Source organism: Acomys minous (assembly GCF_964271855.1).
Source record: "Acomys minous genome assembly, chromosome: 13".
Lineage (NCBI taxonomy): Eukaryota > Metazoa > Chordata > Mammalia > Rodentia > Muridae > Acomys > Acomys minous.
The window spans coordinates 81,936,455-81,958,840 of NC_140495.1; the positions used below are offsets into that span (position 1 = coordinate 81,936,455).

General features: G+C 49.4%; 1 protein-coding gene across 2 annotated transcripts in view; it reads left to right on the top strand.

The window, feature by feature from the left end:
* Nucleotides 1-22,386, top strand: part of KIF6 (kinesin family member 6) — a 284,573-nt gene that overhangs the window by 245,749 nt on the left and 16,438 nt on the right. For both annotated transcript variants that reach the window (XM_084753670.1, XM_084753671.1), the window contains exons 16-18: nucleotides 1,692-1,742; nucleotides 17,371-17,455; nucleotides 19,085-19,220. In XM_084753670.1, the coding sequence (XP_084609796.1) occupies nucleotides 1,692-1,742; nucleotides 17,371-17,455; nucleotides 19,085-19,220 (272 nt within the window). The remainder of the gene's footprint in view (nucleotides 1-1,691; nucleotides 1,743-17,370; nucleotides 17,456-19,084; nucleotides 19,221-22,386) is intronic.

Genomic DNA, 22,386 nt, shown 5'->3' on the forward strand with positions numbered 1-22,386 from the left:
CAGAAGTAATCCTTTTCCATGCTGACCCCAGCGCTGAAAGGGGAGGGAAGGGAAGCAGGGGTGGACCCCCACATGAGCTGGATCTAAGCTGAATGAGCTCTGCCATCCTTCTTAGTGCTAGGATCACCCAGGTCACGGGGATGAGCAGGTCTCCCGTGAACACATTATCTGCTCATCTTCTCTGGGGAGCTTTGGAATGTTCTTTATGTGCACAAAGAAATCCATGAGATGAGGTGTGCAATGAGGCTCCCAGGCTCCCTCCAGTGTCCAGATCAAGTTCCCGCTTGGGACATGCAGTAGAGACAGCTCTGAGATTCAACAAGTGTGTTGAGTCTCAGGACACACACTAACCCCCAGACTGCACCACGTCTCGGGTCCCAAACCTAGGGAGGCAGAGGAAGCCTAGAGTCAGGGTCCCAAATCGTGTAGGGATAGGAGTTTTCACTCTACTAACCCTCAGGATGCTCTTGCCTGGTGCCTTCAAGGGGAGCTTGTCGCTGTACCAGGAGATTGGGGCTGCCTGAGAACACTCAACCCATTTGCAGGCAGTGTGCCTTGTGAACTATTCCCTCCTCACTTCGAGCCCCCAAGTTGGCCTTCCTATGACTTGACTTCCATATGTACCCACTCCCAAGCTAAACAGAATAAACCATCCATACACCACTGCTCACTTATCCAGGCAGCTTTCATCACAGTTCCTCCTCGTCTTTTCTTCTCTGTCAAAACATCTCAGGTCATCTCCGGTCACCTTAAAAATTCCTCACAGAGCATGACCTCTGACTTACCACCTCCTGGCCACCATCTTCTGAATATTCTGTGTGTGTGTGTGTGTGTGTGTGTGTGTGTGTGTGTGTGTGTGTGTGTGTGTGTATACATGCCAGAATTCCTTACTGAGTGTCTTTCTCAGTCACTCTCCCCCTTATATTTTTGAGACAGGTTCTCACTGAATGTGGGGCTCAGGGTCTGAGCTTGACTGGCTGGCCAGCAATCCCTAGGGACCTCCTGACTCTGCCGCTCCAGTGCTGGGATTGTAGGCACAGGGTGCTATGCCCAGCTTCTTACGTGGGTTCTGAGGACAGTGAGCACTTTGCCAACTGATCCATCTCCTCACCCCTTTACTGAACATCTTCTATTTTGCAAATGTGCCCTACAAAGGAAGCACCCAGAACAAACGGCACACTGTGATCCCAGCTCTACAGAACTCAGTGACATTCTCATTGACCTCGGTCTATACACCGTGGCTTCCCTAACATGACCCAGAACTCTATGTGCTTCGCACTCCATGATCAACTTTTTATACAGCTTTAAAAAAAAAAAAAAGAACTGAATTGAAAAGAGGGTTTTATAAGTTATTAAAAGACCACATCTTCCCTCCTCCTTTATTAATAATAGAATTATTTAAGAGACCAGGGCTCCAGCAAAGATTATGAATGACAGGCTTAGATGATTAAACCATAAGATGATTGACCCCAAGGTGAAATTCATGCTGATGTGCCAACTCCCACCTCCGCACTCTCCTTTCTAACACAACTCGGGATGTAAAGGGCTCTCGCTATAAGCTGTGCCTGCCAGTGTCTCCCCAACTCCGGACTATTTTTCCTGTCTCAGTTTGCCAGGTGCCCCTAAGGTGAGGTCTTCCTGCAGCCTGTTGGAAACTCTCTGGTGATTTTTTTCTTTTGTGTCTTTGACAGGGCAGCTGAAGGAAGCCATCACCCAGCGGCACCTACAGCAAGTAGCAATTGGTGAGTATGCGTTGCTGCAGGGCCCTTGGGATGAAAGCGAGTGCATGCTACAGAGCCCTTGGGATGAAGGGGATGGCCCGAGCCAATCTAGCTAAATGACAAGCCCTCAACACCCTGGAAGTTGAAGCAAGAGAAGGGTTGCGGTCTATGTACCTTCTCTGGGCAAGCAGCCCCCCAGCCTGGGTGCTTGCACCTGGGTGTTGGCGACCACCCTTTCAGTTGCTTCCTTATCCTCCCAAGCTTTCCTGTCCCACCGCAACCTGAATCCTGCTCCGCAGAGTGCTATTCTGAGCCTTCTAGAGGCAGGACTGACCAATCCTACACAGCAACTTTTGGCAAAAACAGCAACCCATCAGTGCCTATGTTCTTATGGGCACCACCAAGTCTTTTCTTCCTCATCACATTTATAAGAGGCCAAGGCATCCTCCAGATGGGAGAGAGTCAGTGGCCTGCCTGTGGTCATGTGGCTGGTGCTTGCTGGAATGAGATGATGACCCCAGGTCTCTCTGAACACTGCCATGATTCCCAGCCTACAACAATGGCTGATCATGTCAGCACTAAACCCACATGGGCATATTCCCAGGGACCTTCAGTGGCAGACAAGTGCAGGAAGAGTCTCTTTTGATTTGGGACTCAAGAAAATTTCTGGGAGGATAGTGTCATTCTCCAGAAAGCTGATCAAACAGATCTCGTGGGGGTGGGGGGGGATCACCTCTCTTTCCTGCTGGCCAGTACTCAACCACTTATATTACAAACAAGCCCCCCACCCCCAGCGTGTGATAATCTGGGTCTTGCAATGACTTACAACTAAAGAGCACTCAGGGCCAGTGGAAGGGAAATAGTGCCAAAACCCTCACGCCATGAGCATGACCCAAGAAAGTTATAATAATGGTCATGTGAAATGACAACTGATGAGGTGGAAATGCCAGGTCACATATGGCCAAGCCACCTACCTGGGCTCTGAGCCTCTCACTGACTGTCTTGGCTGGGTCACACCCCTGCACTCCAGTGCCAAGGACTTAACACACCCAGAGTTGACATTCCTCCCGTACCATCTGCATCAGGGCACCAAGGGAAGGCAGGACAACCTCTGTTAGAAAGCCATGCCAATTGGCCTAGGTCCTGTGTTCATCCTGGGCATGTCACTGGAGTGGAGTCATCCCACCCTCCCCCCACACGAGGGCTTTCTCTAGATGTCATCTTGTCGACTCGTTAGAAGTAATGCCGAATGGAAACGCCTCTCAATCCAGAGGTGATTTTTACCCAGGACCTGGGAAAGCATGCCCATAAGATGCAGGCAGGGGCCGCTCTGCCCTCCAGGCTCCCCATCCCAGAACCTTCCAGGTCTAGACTTCCCTTCTGGGACAGGCACCCTCAAGGCCGTTCATCATATTCTCAGAAATTCTGAGCCTTAATTTTTCTGCCTGCCTCCCTGGGGCCTACGCTGCACAGGTGCCCGGGTCAGCAGGACCACCTGTGCCTAAAGCCATCCGCAAACTTCAAAAGGAAGGCACTCAGGCTAGAAGTCTAGTTAAGAGCTTCAGAAAGACCTATTTACTTTCAAAGCATACTAGCCCAATTAGAGAGGAGGTGTTAGCACTTCCCAGCCACCACTCTAGCCGGGGCTGCTGGCCAGGCGCCTTAGGAGGCTGTCTAATATCTGTGGCCCCACGTGACCTCAGTACAGAAGGGCTCTTGTCGGTGAAGGAGGCTTTCTCCTCCACCCTCACCAGCAGCTGGCGCTGTGTCAAAGGCTAAGACACAGGGCTTTGGGGAGATAAGTAGCACTCCTAGTATGGCGCCATGGTCTGCGGTCTGCTGTCATGTCCCGTCATGTGGGCGTCTAGTGCAACAGTTAGGTGGTGACCAGACAGGCATTGTCTGCTTCTCGACCTTTGGTTCACACTCCTTCTACCTCTTCACTTTGCCCCGCCCTTCATTTTCGGTGTGCACCATTAGTCTTTCTGTACGTTCCTAGGTTGCTATGGAGGATGGCTGGGCGACTGATTGGGAGTACTGTGGGAGCCAAGCAAATCTAAGCAGGAAAGGTTGGCTCAGGCATCCTGCATAAGGACACATCTCTATATGGAAACACAGATAAGAGTCCCAGGAAATTCATTCGAGGACAACCGCACATCCCAGGGAACATAGATTTAGTGGTAAAGTGAGAGGCACTGTGTGGAAGACATCACTGCCTTCATGAGGGAAGGCCATACCCAGGGGCGTCCTGGAGCTGGCTCCTTCCATGTCACAAGAACTGGCTGGTGACATGTCAGGAATATGGGGAACTGTTATCCAACACAGCTGATGTTGAGAATCAAGCTATGTAAGTTTAGAGTTGCATTACATTTTAAAAACAAAAGCAACAAACACTTAAATTTCATTATTTGCTAATTATTATCTGTACTTTTGAAATTATCTGTAGCTGCCATATCTCTACGGAGGGTGGGAGGCAGTGGGAGTTCTGTGCATGCTGTTCTTCTGAATTGCCCCAAGTCCAAGTTTATTGACACCATACAACAGCTTAGAATCAGATATGGTGGGAGAATTTACCTTAAAGGAACAGGCAGATTGTCTAAACATGGCTTTTTGGGGCTCTTCCCCTCCCCCATCTCTGCTTTTCAGTAACATTCAGACAAACACCCCAACCCCAGCTGTGTGCATATATGTGTGTTCATACCTGTGTGCTCAAGGTTTTTCTCCTGCCTCTGTTTGCTACAAATACAGATCATGGCTCTCTTTGTATGCCACCTGCCCATAGTATATCAGGGAACTCAGACTTCCTCGCAGCCTTGGTCCTTCTGGAAATCAGTGGACAAGGAAACCCATGAAGACTTTGGGGTGGGGCAGGAACAGCATTGAACTCTGTGAGGCGCCTGTCTGTGGCAGCCTGAGAAATCCAGGGGTGGCCTTGAAGAGACACATCAATGGCCACTTGTAAAACATCCACAACAGACATAACTGATGGGCTGAGAGTAGTACTGGGTCCTGCATGCTGACTTGTGAATGACGCTGTAATGCTATTTTAACACATTACCTGGAGAATTGAGAGTGTTGTTCTTGCTCCCCGGAAAGGTACAGCGGCCCGATGGATCCAATGAGGTAAACAGCTAGTGTCTTTGGGGACTTTCACAGCATGTCTGTCTCTTTGTGTATTTTCTTATTTGGTGCTTGCGAATCCCCAAGAGGTAAATATTTCTTCTCTAGCCTTCATCTCACTGGCTCATTAGAAGCAATGAGGTGGGGAAACCAGCCAACCCAGAATCAATCTTTACCCTGGACCTGGAAAACAATGCCCATGTTCAGGCGAGGCAGCTGCTCTGTCCTCTCCACTCCCCAGCTCTGAGCATCACAGGCCTGCTCCACCCTCCTGGTCCTCACATTATAGCTAAGACCCAAAGTGGTTATAGATGCAAAAGCAGATAACCTGGTTGATTCAGGCTAGGCCAGCAGCCATACTGCACTACACTGGGCAATTGGCCTGGCATCGTGATGTCCACAGGGGGGGCGCACAGAGGTAAGGCCTGCCCTCCAAGAGTCTCTAGTCTAGCTAGAAAAAGAGGACAAATGCTAAGAAGAGGTCAGCTTTGAATTTTCAGAGTCGCCGCTGCCTATGTTTCCATCCACTGTCTTTCTTTCCCCTTCCATACACAAAGGGAAGGCTCCCCCGCCCTCTTCTCCCGCATCTTGTTTTTCCTCAGCCCTGTGTGTCTCTGAGCTCCCCAGCCTCATTTTATAATGACTAATAATTTCCCAGCTAGTCTCCGCATTAAAACATGAGCTCCTTGGAAGCTGGGTGCAGAGGGATTCAGTTTCGTGTCCCCAGCAGCCGGCATAAGCAGAAAACAGGCCAAATCAACGGGCCAATGAATTCTCCCCCAGACGGCTTCCAGACCCACACATCTCGCAAAAGTACAATGAGACATTTGAACATAAAATAAAATAAGTCCATTTAAAAGAAGTAGAAGGAGTAAGTGCTTTTGGACCCTACAGCTGAGCAAATTACACACACAGGCAATAAATTCGGCTCTCCCTTGTCTAGCCGCAGAACAAAAAGAAGCACCCAGAATTCCTGAGTTTTCATTTTCTGACAGCTGGGAGCATACGAACTAATTTATCTGCAGAAATAGAATTTCTTCCTGAAACTAAACACGAGGCAGAATTTATCGTGTGGATCCTCATGTAAAGGACACCAAGTGACACTGTGAATGATGTCTTCAACTGCAGTTTTACAAAAGACATCCCAGTGTTGTTCAACCAGATGATTCTTGTATCGACCCTCCATAAAAGCGAGAGGTCTGACATTAAAGCATAACTCACAGCAAGTGTTTATGTGAGCAGCTGGGATAATAGGATCCAGGTACCCTGCTTTCTGACAGCCATGGGGTTGGGGGGATAAAGGTGGGAGGGTCTTCCACAGGAAATGTGGCGGCCGAAGCCTCACCTCTCCTCTCAAGCATACATCTCCTCCAGCAGTATCCTCTCAAGGTCTAGGTCACATTCTACTCTAACAAGAACTGTGAGCAGAACCTTAAAAATGCAAGACCCTCCTAAGCATAGTGAAAAATGTATCGCATAAGGACAGCCACCCGAGCTTTGGGGAATAGCACATAGCAATGTCCATCCCCTTCCCACTTGGCACTCCTCACTTAGACCTCAGGACAGGGCTGAAGGTTAAAGAGCTGCCACGACCCATAACCACAGGAGAATATAAAGTAGAGTAAGGCTGAAGGTTTGTGGGGGGTCTTTTGTGGTGTGTGTGTGTGTGTGTGTGTGTGTGTGTGTGTGTGTGTGTGTGTTGTGCACACAGTAGAGAGGATGCATGGTAACAAGTGAGGGTGAATCCTACGCCCTGAGTTGAGCCTGCCTCTCACTAGGCTAGGGCAGTTGAGCCATGAGCACCTCCCATCAAGGAAGTCTTAATCAAGAAAGCCATGTATGGCAAGCAGGCCTGGAAGGCCCCTGTATGCTCCACCAGCCTCTTGGTTCCATATCTGAGCCAGATTGCTCCACCAGCTTTTGCTCAGGCCATGGGTGGGGGGTTTCTCTGGTTGCCTGGGCCCACCTGAACGATCCTGTTAGGGACATTGCTGAGGAATCTGACACAGTCCAGGGAGCCCATGATGGCCAGACCCTAGCCGAACCACCTGACCCTTGGGATAAGTGACTACTCAGTTACTTATCAGAGAGAGGTGGGGGGCACACCAGTCCTGAGATGTACCCTTGACCCAGCGCCTGTGATGGCAGCTCTCTGACAACACTGTAGGCTCACTTTATCCATTGTTTCTCTCGACTCATCGTGATGAGTAGATCCAAGGACACCCACCCCTGGCAGGTCCTAATGGCATCTGGGATCCCCTAAATTCTACTCCTCCAGGACCTTCTCCCTCTGCCCCACCCCCATCTTGCCAGCCTCAGCACCATGAGGAGATCTTGGATCATCACCATCCTGGTGTGGGCTCTTGAAGGTGGCTCCACAGAGCCCCCATAGGGTCTAAAGGAAGTGGAAAGGCCTCCATAGGTTGGTCCCTGCCCTACTGCATTCCCTCCAGCTCTTCCTTCAAGAGCTTTGCTCCCTCAAGTAACTCCTGCAGTGACCTCTTGTGGCTCCCTGGTCTTCCTTAGAGAGCTGATGCTTCTGCTTGCCCCAGTTGATGAAGATCATCTGGGCACCACGGATCTGAGAGGAACCACGGAGACAAGCCATGCCTACATATCCCCCAGGTTTCACTGAGTGCCCAGTGTGAATGGGGGTGTTAAACAAGGAGCCCACATACATGGAGAAGACCCACTGCCTGAGGCAGAGATGAAGGGTTTTCCAGTAGTGTGTACAGCGGATTCTGAGGAACCAAGGTAGTAGCTATAATCCCTCAAGACCACTAGTGACAGTGGCTACAACCAGCATGCAAGCAGCTGGGTCCCATGATGGTCCCCAAGTCCAGGTCAAACAGAATAACTGCTCTATTTGCCGTTAAGTTTGTGTCAACAGGGAGTTCCACAGGTTTCACACATGTTCTGCCTGTGGCTTTGTTGAAAACTCTCAAGCTAAACAGTCCGCACTGCCCCTTCCTGAGTCGTCTCTACAAAGTGACAATTCAGTCTCTTCCCCACTGGTTACACAGAGCATCCCTGTGCTAGTCTTGCTGTTGCTGTGATGTCCAAAGCATCCTGGGAAGGGGGGTGTTTATCGCACAGATAGCAGTCCATAATCAAGGGAAGCCAGAGAAGGAACTCAAGCCAGGAACCTAGAGGCAAAAACTGAAGCAGACACCGCGGATGAAGTCTGCTCCTGCCTTGCTCCCCATGACTTGTTCAACCTGTTTTTTAAATAATCCAAGACGGCCTGCCCAGGGATGGCACCATGCTCCTGCATCAATCAACAAGCAAGAAAATGTCCCAGAGATTTGCCTACAGGACAATCTAAGAAGTCCTTCTTCTCAGACGATTCTACCTTGTGTCAAAATGACAATTAATATATATATATATAATATATATATATTCTTCAACACCAAGCCATTTAAATGACAATGTGTGTGTGTGTGTGTGTGTGTGTGTGTGTGTGTGTGTGTGTGTGTATTTCTTCAACACTAAGCCAAATGACCGGAACACAGCATTGTGTCCCCATAGCATCTGTTGATATACCAGTGAGATCTGTAGCATTACAGTTTTGCCTTAAAAATGTGCCAAGCAGCTAAGGAGCTTTGGACCCGGATTCTAATATCTGTGAATGAGATGTTTGTACCAGTTAATAGCCCAGAAGCCAGCACAGCCCCTGAGACAGCTTCATTCACTGATGGCTCATACCATAAACTAATGGCTTTCTTGCTCTTTTTGGCCCTCAAGCACCAGAGCATGCTCTCTGTGAATGCAGTTGTCCTTAGGATACGTGCCACATGTATGGACACATGTGAGGGCTTGGGTCAATTGCAGAACATTTATTCTCTCAGAAACAATTGATAGAGATGTTGATTCCTTGGAATTTCAAAGAAGCTAAAGAAAATAACATCCCAGATGAAATGGTGTCTCGGGGCTTCCAAAAGGTAGTCAGTATCAAAGTCTCGTCACTTAGGTGGATTCAAGCTCACAGTTGTGTGTGAGAACATAAGGTGAGGTATAGTGACTGGTGTTCCACAGTTGACTCCACAGACTCAGGATGAAGGTTGGGAGTGAGAGGGCTTCAGCCCGTTTTCCTACCCACTGTCCAAGGCTGCGGCTTCATCTCTGGCATCCACCCAGATGTCCTTCCTAGGACTGTGGAGAGCAAAGACTGTCTGGCCCTGCACCAGCCTTGAGCTGTAGTCTCTCTCGAAGGAAAAGGCACTCACCCTGTGTGCTGGTCAGGGCTCTCAGGAGAGCAGAGCAAGTGGATAAAAGCTGATGCACAGGAAGAGGTTGATTATGAGGGACTGATTACAAAGGCAGAGAAGTCACGTCATCTACAGTCTCTCTGCAGGCTCGAGGCTCAGAAAAGCCGAGCATGTGCCAGTCCAAACCCGATTGCTGAAAACTAGGGACATCAGTGCTGTGAGTTCTGGTCCTGTTTTAACACCTGAGAACCAGAAGCTTTGATGATTATGGGAGTTAGCCTGACCTATACATCTCCATAGCACATCTTCAACTAGTTCAATGATGCCAGCCCACAACGAAGAGGATGACTCCCTTTTTCTCAGTCCACTGGGGAATACCATCACAGGTTCACAGAGAAGTGATATTTTACAAACCATCTGGGCAGTCCTTAGCACAGTCGCATTGACTCATAAAATTGGCCATCTCACCTCAGGATCAGAAGAAGGACAAAAAAGCATGACACCTCTGTGATCTACTAGTCTGTCAATCCTCCTGAGACTCCCTTTCCTTGTCCCTAGGAGACAGAAGAGTATGTGCTCTATGGGCCCAGCTTGCAATTCAAGTGATATGTACATGTGATAGGCGTGGACACAGCAGATGCTCAGCAAATCAGGATGAACTCTGACAATGGTGGCACAGGAAAAAAGGAAACAAGTGTCCAGGCAGTGGGCACAGCCCCCTCCCACTGTGGCCCCTAGCTGCCGGCAGCACTGGCACAGCTGGTGGAGTCACCACATCTGCTCTCCGGCAGATATGCTTCCTTACAGAAGGAAGGAGCTATGTGGTTCTCTGAGCACTGTATTGCTCCTGATGGAGTTGCTAGTTGTCAACACCATGCTTTCTGTTAAAAGTGACCCCATATACACTCATTTGGATTAATTAGACATTTAATCAAGCATCTAGAAAATAAAACACCAGCCTCCTGGCTTCATCTTCTAGCCTAGGACATATGTCTATTCCTTCCCTTCCATATTAAAAAAAAAAAAAGAGCCACTTGTGATGGATATATCTAGGTGTGAGAAAGCCCCACCCATGTGTCACTGAACTGGGAAAGCCTTTCTCAACCTCCCCAAAGAGCTCATGATAAGCCGGGGGCCTGTCAACAAAGAAACAGCATCCTCTTTGTCCATGGGGCACCTAGAACAAGTTTCAGGCCATCCAGGGCTACATAGTAGGACTCGGCCTCAAAACCAGTCGGCAGCAGAGAAACAAGCAAGGACTGGTGCATTCATTCGGTGAAAACTAGAATCAAACCCACATGCACTAGATCCACCTTAGCAATGTGAAAACCCAGACATGCAGTAGTGATTGAAAGAAAGTAAACTACTGAGGTGCGTAGAGTGTGGAGCAATGAGCTCCAGAAGTGCCGTCCCTTTGTGCAAGTCCAGTTTTCAGTGCTATTTACTAGTGAGGCATGGGGGGTGGGGGGTGCTTACATTTCCTTGTGTGCTTGAAGCATGTGTCTGGGTATTCAGCCCCTCAAACATTTATGAAGGGGACACCTGTGAAACCTCATTCTAGGTCAAGAAATTGCTTTGTTGGTTTTAAAAATAGATCTTTGACAATCTTACACAATGAGTTTTGACTATATTCACTCTCTCCCCCAGTTCCTCCCAGACCCACTCTGCTTCCCAACTGACCCAACTTTGTATCTTCTTTTTCTCTCTCACCCATCAAGTCCGATTTGTGCCACCCATAGAACTATGCCTCTGTGGCCTGCCGCTGCCCTATGATGCTAAAGGAACATTAAACACACACAGTGAGGAACCGAACCATGTAGTGCAGGCTGATGTGGAGGCCAGCGGATGGTGGAAGCTGCAAAGATGCTCCCACAAACTCTGTGGTAGCTTACTGAGAAATAGGAACGGACAGCACTATACTAAATGATTGAGAGTTTTCAAAATATAGAGGTGGCATGGAGTGTTGTTTATGCCGTAACTGGATCTCTGTTGACGTGGTCCCTGGTAATCCCCAGAGCTCAAGGAAGGTTTAGACCCAAGGGCTCGGAACTCAAGCAGAAAGTACCGTTTCCTTGGAGTCACCATGATGGTGCATTTGAAAATGAAGTGAGAATCCCAGTCCTATTCGAATTCATCTTAATTCTCCTCACTACGGGTATGTCAGGGTCACTTTACATGAAGGTGAAAGTGTAGACACGCCAGCTCCCACTGTTGCCTCCTGTGCCAGCTCCCACTGTTGCCTCCTGTGCCAGCTCCCACTGTTGCCTCCAAGCATGTGGCCATGTCTAGTGGGTGTGAGCTCAGAACGAACTCAGGTCACCGGGAGAGCGGTGTGAGCTCTTGGATATATGAAGGAGTGCGGAGAAAGGATCGTGGATAGATTAGAGAGCATGGAAAGCTATGAGTACAGAAAGATGTGTGGAACAGATGTGAGTGGGAAAGAGCTTCCAGCTGAACAGGGAATGGCCATGAAACTAAGATTAAACAAGTATAAGGAGTCCCCCTCCTGCATAAGGCATATTCCAAGGGTCTCCCTCGTGTTGCTGATTGGTCGTGTGCATACGGCCCCTCCCTGAGGCCCGCCTCCTCCTCAGGGAACATAATGACGAATGGGAAGATCATCGCCATGACAGGCATATGATTTGGGGCAGCAGCAGCAGTCCAGGGTAGAAGAGAAGAATATTGTTCACACAGGAGGAGATGAGTAGGGGGTACTGTATGGCCTGTGATTTCCCCTGAGATACACGCTTGTGCTTGTATTAAAGTGTCACCTTTCTCCTCTCAAAGATCTCCCTGAGGGGATGACAGGCAATGTGTGCAGGGACTGTGAGGAGGCAGGGATGAGTGTGTCCCAGGAACTGCTGGGAGTGTGTCCCCAGGCTTTCTCATCACAGTGGAAGTCCAGGCGTGCTGCATGCAGCTAAGGTGCTCCACAAAGCCAGCACCAGGATGGATAGCTACACTGAGCACCCGTCAGTATGATGACTCCAGTTGACAACGAATGTGAGCCATTACACAGGAAATGGTCTAATTGGGAAGCCAGACGATTGCTGACCACTGTGGTGATTGAGCCACTGACACCATTAATCTCCATAAGAGCAGACACTTTGACTCCTCAAACAAGATGAGGTTGAGTGATCTACGGCTCTATGAGGCAGTTTAGTCCAAGAAGACCCAGAGTGCCTGTTGAAAGAATTCGCAGGGTAGCTAAGGAAATGCCTAATTGCTTTGATACCCTGTCTGGTATCAGAACAATAAAGCTTCCTTCCATGCTTGGCCCTTGCCAGGTCACACAGCCCGGACTCTATAGAAGCTTAAAGGGACCCTCTCAGCTTTACAACATCATGGAATTATCAGTGTTGCTTGCCTAAATACCTCTAGTATGACCAAGAAGATGGGACAGGTTGCTCCTGGGAGTCCGATGGAATGACCTAGATTGTGGCAGACTTCCGCTCATAGCCAGTGGGTAAGTTGCACATGCCCAGTGGGAGCTCGGCACAGATTGTTGTATTTGGCTAGGAAAGGGCAGTTTCAGCCCTGCTACAGATCTGAACGTCACTCCTGGGAAACAGCATCACCCTCACCCACTTAGGGTAAGTCAATAGAGATTTCAGTGAGCTGCCTGTGGCTCCCTTTAGCACCGGAGTTGCTTGCAGAGGAAGAGAGTCCAGCTTTGAAATTAGACAGAGCTGGATTCCCAGCCTAGCTCTGCTTTTTAGCAGTGTTCCCCCCAAGGACACTCCATCCCTCCTCAAGGCCAAGTCCCATCTGGAACAGGAGTTGTGAAGACTTCACAAAGTGACACCTGTGAGGTGTTACAGCCACATGGTGGATAGCATTACACAGATGCTGCCAAGCACCTAGTAAGGCCAACTGCCGGCAGCTCTGGCTTCACAGAGACTGTGTATTCCTAGCTGCAAATCCCCGAGCTCCTTCCCTCTCCATGGCTGTGGCCCTCAAACATCTGCAGGGCAAGCCGAAGCTGTGAGGACACACTGCATCCCACACACCATCCCTTGTGCAGGCCCTGTAGTCTCCGGGAGCTCCTGCACCAGTGCTTGCAGCGAAAGAGCCCAACGCCTTAGCTGGTTCCTTAACAAGGGGTAGCATCAAGATCTTCAGGGACCATGCTGACAAATCCGAACTCGGCAGGTCTGGATCAGGGCCCAGCTGCCGCTGCGCTCTGACAAGCTCCGTAAATGATTTCAATGAGCGCCCCAGTCGAGAGCCACCGAACCAGAGAAATGAGATTTTGTACAATTCAGGCATCAGATAAACTATGTAGAGTATGGGGTGAAGCGGAAGACGGGAGGCAGAAGAGAGAACTAGAGACCTCTGTAGCAGAACAAGCTCAGGCAGAAGCGCCCACATCTTGCCTGGCCTCCCCAGCAATGAATGGCCCTCCCTCTGGCTTCCTGATTTGAAGTTTGGTGCCCAGCTGCTTGGGGCTGCCTCTTTGTGTGACATCTACCATGGTAAAACTAAACCCTTTCTTCTTGCTTGTGTGTGTGTGTGTGTGTGTGTGTGTGTGTGTGTGTGTGTGTGTGTGTATGTGTGTGTGTGTGTGTGTGTGTGTGTGTGTGTTGCTTTGGAGACGGCTGTTCATTGTAGTGACCTCACAGGTCACTCAGGCCTAACCCCTCCTGTGTTGCTGTTCCAGACAGAGTTCAGGTCTTTGAAAGGATGGCTTCCCCTTGTCCTCCTCCCGCCTCCCTGCCTGTCAGGTGACTGCGGGTTCTGCCCCTGGCCAGGGTCCCAGTGGGAACAGAGACCTACAAGTCCAAATGCCCTTTCTCTTCTCTCTCTGTCCTTGCTCATCTGTTTCCACTGGCCCCCTTTTGACTTGTCATCCCAGGCTCCTCTTCACAGGGGCTGGCTCCTGTCTCCTGGTGGGGTCACAATGCAGTCTACAAAACAAACATCACCTTTGGCCTCGAGCCCATCTGGGATATTGTGAGTAGCTTGTTTCCAAGGTCCCTTGTCCCAGCTCTGTCTCCCAGACCCCTTTCAACAAGCTTAGAGAATCCTGGTACCACCCCACATTAGCTGCAGAATAACTTTGTCTCAGATCAAGGCACTCTCCCCCTCACCCCCCATTGTCATCCCCTCAGCTTGTCACAGTCTCAACACTGGAGTCCTTACCATGGCCTACAAGAGCCAAACACACTCTGCCTCAGTTTCCTCCCTGACCTCAGGCACACAGGCCTTCTCCTTGTCCCTCATAGACACCAAGCAGCTCAGGCCTTGAGACCGGCACATACTTTTTTTCTCGGTCCCCTAATTTCTCCCAGCCCCTGCCCTATTGTCCCCTCCTCCAAAAGGCCACCATGACAGCCCTCCGCATTCTCAACATTTTTGTCCAGCTTTGTCTTTCAACTGTTGTGTTATATTATAAACCCAATTTTGTTGTTGTTGACTGAGATTCACCTTTGCCACAAGAATGAATCTTCTGGAATGGGACAGGCCTGTAATCCACACTAAATACACATTTCCTGAGGGGCTAATGAGAGGGGGAGGGCTAGGTAGGTAACATCACTTGCTGGGCAAGTCTGACAACCTTGGAACTGATTCCACATATCATGGGGTGAGGCAGGGGCCTACCTCTTACTGAAGGGCCATCAGTGTATGTTGGAGTCCAACCCCTTCATTGCCCTCCATGCGGCATCCCATACAGAGCCAGAGCCCTTCCTCCACGCTCCTTCTGCAGCCCCTCTGCTGGTTCCAGTACCCCAGCTGTCACTGGATCCCTTGTGTGCCCTTGGTGCGAGGTCAGTGTTGTTGAGAGAGAGAGGGATGATGAGGCAGCTTCCTATGTCAGCAGGCTGCAAGGCACACAGAGTGTCTCTGGAACTCTAGGGAAGCAAGTGCTGTGACCATTTAAAGGCCCACTGTCATTTGGTGTTAAGTGCCACCTTCTGTGTTTCGCAGCTGTCCTTTTTGCAGAAAAAGGGCCATCAAGTAACATGGAATCCGGTGTGCCCTGTACACAGCCTCTAAGCAAGGCTTCAGGGAAAGACACAGAGAACAGAAGGGCCCCACTTCCCACCTCTAAGGCTCCCTGCACCTGGACTTGGAGGTCAGAGAGGATCATGGGTAATGAGAACAACGTCCAGCCTCATAAGGCTGATGAAATGTTCCCACAGGATGCCACTGTCATCTTCAGCGGAGATGACAGAAGGCGCCTGCCTACCTAGCACAAGGAAGAGGGGGTAATTGGTTCCACAAAGATAAAAGACAAACTGGTGACCACTTAGCATGTGTGTCCACATGTCAACGAAGCGCTAAGGAGGGAAAGAGGAGAGCAATGACTTGGCAGACAGAGGACCTTTCTGCAGCCCTGACTCCTGCTAAGTGGGAAGCGCTGCAGATGGGATCAAAGGGCCAGCCTGCTGAAACAGGATACACTAGGACAGCTGCTTGTAAAAAGCACAAAAGGCTTTCGACCAATCACAAGCTTAGCAGAGGCCTGCCCAGGCTGGGGGTGGGGGGTGGGGGTGGAGAGAGACGGTATAAGTATGTGGTTCTTTGGAACCAGAAGAAAAAAAGGGGGTTCTCACTTCAGCTTTGCCCCTTCCTGGCTGTATGACCTGTGTTATTTATAGACAAGAAGTCTAACCGTAAGGAGGTAGCAGGACCTTCCCTGCATGGCTAGCTGAGGACTTTGTGGTGCATAGAGGGCCTAGCCTAGCCGTGTGCCTAATGAACTTGGCAAAACATCTCAGAGACAGGGCATTCAACAACTAGCCAGCATTAGTGACTCACTTGCTACAGAAATACAGACTGTGAATTAGCTGGGGGTCTCCGTAGGGTGGTTTTGTTTGAACCAGGGTCTCCTTCTATATCAACAGCTGGCCTGAATCTCAATATGTAGCCCAGGATGGCCTCGAACTTTTAATCAATCCTTCTGTCTCAGGCTCCAAGTGATGGATTCCAAAGGCGTGTCACCATGTATGTCCAACTGAGAACACACACACACACACAAACATACACCAACACACACACGAGGCACAGATGCCCAACTGAAAACACACACGTGTGTGTATGTGTATGTTATGTTTGTGCGACTTGTGTGGATGTGGGTGTGAGCAGGTGCATGCCAAGTGACACGTGTGGAGGTGGAGGCTAGAGGACAAACCTGGGTGACCTGGCCTTCTACCTCGTTTGAGACAAGGTCCCTCTTTTTGTTGTTCACTGCTGTGCATGCCGGGCTAGCTGGGCAATGAGCCTCCAGCCACTCTCCCATCCTTGGCTCCCATATCACCACAGGAGCACCGTGACTACAGATGCACACTACTGCACCCAGCTTTCCAGAGGTTTGGGGGATTCAAATACAGGTCCCCATGTTTTCATGGCAAGTACTTCCCCTGTTTGAGCTGTTTCCTTGGCCCAGAATTATCTATTTAAAAGGTGGAAGGAGCCCTTTTCCACCCTGTGCCTCTCACCATTGATGAGATATTACACCAGGTCTCTGCTTTTTTAAATGAGATAATTAGGCAATAATAAGGTCACTGAACCCACACACACAAAGAACCAGGCAAGTCAGACTCCAGACTCATGTAGTATGGTGGTGTTGAATATTTAAAGGACCCTCACCATAGAAAAGACACTCTGTGCTGCTCTAAAGAGCCTGTGTGGAGATGAAAGGGGACATTAGCAGGGACAATCTCACTTAAAGCTGGTGGAAATAGCTGTGACCCATGAGAAAAAGTGTGTCCTTCCATACAGCATCGAGCTGGTAGCCACTGCACATCTGTGGACAGAAAGCTAATGGTTGTCCCTCAGAAATGTTGGGGTTAGTAAGGTGGCTCAGTGGGCAAAACTTCAATTCGCATGCCTCAGTTCCATCCCCGGAACCCCAGCGAAAGTGGAAAGAGAGGATCGGTCCCACAAAGTTGTCCCCCCACCCCCGCCTCTATATGCAATGTCATGACACCAGGGTTCTGAGCCAGTGGAGCAACTCAGCGGTGCACACAGATGTGGGGCGGTCCGAGCCTCCCTTTGGTCTGGGAAGGACTCTCTTGGTTCAGACATGTGGTTTGCCTCTTCCCTGTGGACTCCAGAAGACGGGAGTGCGGGGAAGAAGCTTAGGGGAAGGAGGGGGCTGCAGGGAGCCCCCCTGCAGTGACAGATTGCCAGTGGTGGGAGGAGCACAGGAGGAAGGTGATTCTGAAGAAAGCTGAGGCTGCCACCCAGAGGCCTCCGAAGGAACTCCCAAGACCCCTTTTGTCTTTGGATGCCCTTGAACTCCACTGTTGGCCCTGTCACATTTTGCCTTCTACCTTTCTTTGTTGCTGTAACCCCCTGGCATCTTCCTCCACCAGGGATCGCAGAGAACATGGTCGCACCCTTCACGCCTGACCTCCAGGAAGAGAAACTGCGAGCACAGCTCGAGGAGGAAAAGAGCAGGTGAGCTGTGAGCTGTTTTTCATGTACTCTGACCACAACCTCCTCGGAGGGCCCCAGGGTCTACAGCTCCTCCTTGGGAAATGGGTCCAGCCTGGAACCTCAAACAGAAGAAGAGGGGAAGAGGAGGAGGAGCCTTAAGCAAGGCCTAGGCCTGGGAAGGGAGGGTGCTGATTGGGGAGCATCCTGTCCTGACTGCTACTGCCTTCTTGAGGGGCGGTTCTCAGTCTGTGGGTTGTGACCCCCCACAAGGGTCACCTATCAGATATTCTGCATATCAGATATTCACCTTACAGTTCCTTACCTAACAGTAGCAAAATTACAGTTATGAAGTGACAACGAAATATTTTTATGGTTGGGGTCTCCACAACATGAGGAACTGTATTAAAGCATTAGGAAGGTTGAGAACCACCACCCTAGAGGGACCAAGCAGCATGCCCAGGGTGGACTTCACTGCACAGCTTTACCGCCGTTTACCCTGGGTCTTGAAAACCTTAGGCCTTCACCCAGCTATCAGGGGCCCAACTTGATTTCACTTACAGGATGAAGAGGTGTAGGCTTCCCTGAGCATTCATTCCCTTGTCCTCCATCCCATGACTGGGATCTGGAGATCCTAAACAGGTCACCTTCCTGCTTCAAGTTACTGATGGCATCACTGCAACACTCCTCAACATAGAAACACACACAGAGAGACATATACACACAAACATACACAGACACACACATATACACAGACACTCACATACCACACACTACGCAGACACAGATGCATGCATACACACAGAGACACAGAGAGACACACACATGCATACACACAGACACAGAGAGACACATATATGCATACATACAGAGACACAAAACACACACACACACACACACACACACACACATCTGGGCAATGCCCATACCCAGTGCTCTACTCCCTCACAGCTTTACAACAATGAGACAAGTGTTACCCACACCCATGTGCTGTCTGGCAGTGCCACTGGCATTTTCCTCAGCTGCCCAGCTGCCCCTCACTGCACAAATTGCTTCTCTCATTGCTGTGAACAACTGCAAATGCAGCAAGGAGTTTATTCCTGCTCACGGTCTCAGGTCCATCATGGCAGGGAAGGCATGGGCAGGAACATGAGGCTGCTGCTCACACACTCTGAGGTCAGAGAGCAGCGATGGATGCTGGTGCTCAGCTAGCATTTACCATTCTGTGAAGAATTCAAGTCCCTGTGCTGGTGCTGAGCACATCCTGGGGGCATCAGCCCTGCTCAGTTAAGGCGCTCTGCAACAGTCTCATGGGCACTCGCAGGGGTGTGTCTCCCAGGTGACTCAGAATCTAGCCAAGTTGACACTGAAGATCAACTGTCGCACTTCTGCTTTGTACATGGCGAATGAAATGGGGTTCTCATTCTTGGGGGAGATCCCCCGTGTGTGCCTACTGAACAGTGAGGGTCCACTGTGATCTCTCTGGTGACACACCTAGTGTCTTGTTCCAGCCTTGGCAGACTCCCCTTGCCCCTCCCCCTTCCTAGCACCAAGGCAGCTCTGCCAGGCTTTTCGTTTACAGACCCCCCAGCCCCCTCTGTGCTGGCGACTTCCACGCATGAGCAGGCTACAGCTCTTCTGATTCCACTGTAGGTACAAAACTACATTCATGCGCCTGAAAGCCTTGAAGGTGGAGATTGAGCACCTGCAACTGCTCATGGACAAAGCCAAGGTCAAGCTACAGAAGGAGTTTGAAGCCTGGTGGGCAGAGGAAGCCACCAGCCTGCAGGTATCCTGTGGGGAGCATTAGACTGCTCTGGGTGCGGGCTGTCGTGTAAAAGCTTGGGTCCCTTGGGAGACAGTGACGGGGATGAGGGCTTCAAACTTCAGGCCTTGTGTGCGCTGGCCCTGGCTCAAGAAGCAAGTGCTCACCTGAGTGACAGGAACATAAGGTCAGAATTCAGTGTCTCCCAGCTCCAGGGCCTCAGACTCAAAAACAATGGCTGTGTCTCTGTTGCTTCATCTAAGACACTGCAGAGATTTCATTTAATATCCTTATTCTGTCTGTCTGTCTGTCTGTCTGTCTGTCTGTCTCATTCTCTCTCTCTCTCTCTCTCTCTCTCTCTCTCTCTCTCTCTCTCTCTCTCTCTCTCTCTGTGTGTGTGTGTGTGTGTGTGTGTGTGTGTGTGTGTGTCTCTGTCTCTGTCTCTCTCCTTCCTGCATCCCTTCCTTTCTTTTTTCTTTCTTTCTTTGAGGCAGGGTTTCTCCAGTAGACCAGGCTGGCCTTGAACTCAGAGATCCACATGCCTCTGCCTCCTGAGTCCTGGGGTTGTTGTCACATGCCACCATGCCTGGTCGTTCTTTCTCTTATCACAGAGTCACACACACTTGCAGATTAGTTCTAGACATTTTAGAAAACATGAAGAAGAAAGTAGAAATCACTTTTATCTCACCACTTGAGGAGAACCAGGTTGGCTTATGATATCTCTGCATGCTTTTTCTGCGTGTATACCACTATGGGGTTTCTATTATTTTGATGAAGTGTGAGTGTTAGTGAGTATGTGAGTGTGAGTGTGTGTGTGTGTGTGTGTGTGTGTGTGTGTGTGTGTGTGTGTGTGTGTTTATGAGAAGTGGGGGAGGAGGAAGGAAGAGGTTGGTTGGTTGGTTGGTTGGTTGGTTGGTTGGTTTATGGCTTGTAGTACCAGGACTCAAGCCCAGAATCTCAAACTTACTAGGCAGGTGTCCTACCACAGAGCTACACCCTGTTGGTCTTCAAGTACCATGTTTGGCCTTGTGTTTTTAACTGCTTAGAATGACTGCCTTTTTTCATATCATAATTTGGTAATGTCTTTTCCAACTGTCACTGTTCTATCATGTGAATATACTTTAGACAATTTAGTCAATCTGGCCTTGAATATTTAGATAGTTTCTGGTTCTTCATGGAAGACATATCTATAGATGAGTTTTACATATTTCCCAGACGAATCCCTAGAAAGTGTCTGTGATGTTGTGACGGCTAACGTAACCTGCCAAGAAGCAGCAGCAAAAACTTGAGCTTCCTGTTTGCGCCCCCGCCCCCGCCCCCCCCCCATCCCATGCAACCCCTTGGACATGGAGGGATGGAAATGAAGAAGGCACAGTGCCACATGACCCTTGGAGAGTCTCTCCCAGGCTCACCCCTCACTTTAAGGACAATGAAGCTGAGAGGCAGAAAGAATATATGACCAAGGACTCCCACGGAGGCACCGCCAGTGCATTACTGCTGGCCATGGTGGCACACAGCTGCAGACACAGCATTTAGGAGGCAGAGGCAAGCAGAGTGTGAGTTCAAGACCAGCCTGGGCCACACAAAGACAAGATCCCATCTCAAAAAGAATTTTTTTTAATGTACTATGGAAATCAGTTTTATGGCTCCTCAACAGACAGAAACTACAGCCGTGCTACCCAACTATGTCACTCCTGAGAGGTACCTGGAGGAGACCTAAGCACAGCACAGAAATATGTGCAGACCCATTCACGATGCTGAACTATTCACAGTATCCAGCGTAGGTCTCGATCATCAGAGAAGTTACACATGCTGTACACATACAGTGGAGTTCTAGTCAGCCATGAAGAAGGATGAAATCATTGCCTTTTTAGGAAGAGCTGGAGATACCTGCATTAAACTCAATAAGCTAAACTCAATAAGACAAACACAGCTTGTGTCTCTCATATGTGCAACATAGATTTAAATATACATGTGATGCATGTATGTGACATGAGAGTAGAAGAGAGATGAGGTGGGTGATGACGTTTGATGCCTAGAACTTATGCAGTTCGAGGAGAAAGCAAACTCCCACAAGTTGTACTCTGACACACAAACAAAAAACTGATAAATGAAAAATCAAATAAATAATAAATTCATACATTACCAGTAACCATATGACAGTCCAATAAAAAATTAGTTCATTAAAATACATGGGAAAATAAAGAAGACTTATGTAGGCTGAAATACGGCTATCAAAATAATTTAAAAATAAAGCCATGTAGTAAAATATACATATTCTTTTGTACATATATTAATTAACAAGATTTAGGTGTGTGGTTCAATGAAGTATTAGCAGCATTTACCAGGATCTCAGAGTCACAATGAACACAGTATTTAAATATTGCTGCACCAGCCATGATGATGTGATAATATGTGTTTGGTTGGTGACAAAGCCACAGGGACTGTTGCTATCACTGTGCGGTTGATACTATTTATTATCCTCAGGTAGAAGTTAGGGAAAATGAAGATGCAACTGGTTTCCATGAAGGTCCACAGTGACCTTGGTTTCTGTTGGGATCTTACATCCAAGACTTCTAGTGAGTTCATCTGGAAGTGAAGCCTTCATCAGGTGCCCAAGGGAGCTCGACATTTAACAGTAGATTAGGATCACAAAATACGGCTTGGAGAAGTGTTCAGATGAGGCTGGCAGGCTCCCATTGCTTGTTAGATACATAGACAGTGAAAGCCAAAGCAGCCAAGGTGCCTCCTGCCACCCACGGTGTCGCCACCGAAACAAAAGAGGCCAGATGGTGACAACAGAAATGACGAATACCCTGCCACGGGGAGCTGATGCCACACAGCTGTGGGTAGTTTCCTAGCCCACACTATAAAAGTCTCCTAGGTGGACTGAGGCAGAACAAGGCAGGTGATGAGTGTTCTGTGATGGCGTTCCAGAGAGGCAAGAAGCCAGGGGAATCCTGGCAGCAGCTCTTCGCAAGCTTATTGTGCCCGTGGGTTCTGGGAGGCTCGCGGGGTATTCTGGGAGGCTCGCAGGGTATTCTGGGAGGCTCGCAGGGTGCTCTGGGAGGCTCACAGTCACTGCTACTGCAGCATTGCTCTCTGGGGCCATTGGAGACACACAACCTTTCCAGGGCCTCCATGACAGACATGAACGCTCTTGGAAGTGCTCCATTTCTCCATAAGAGGA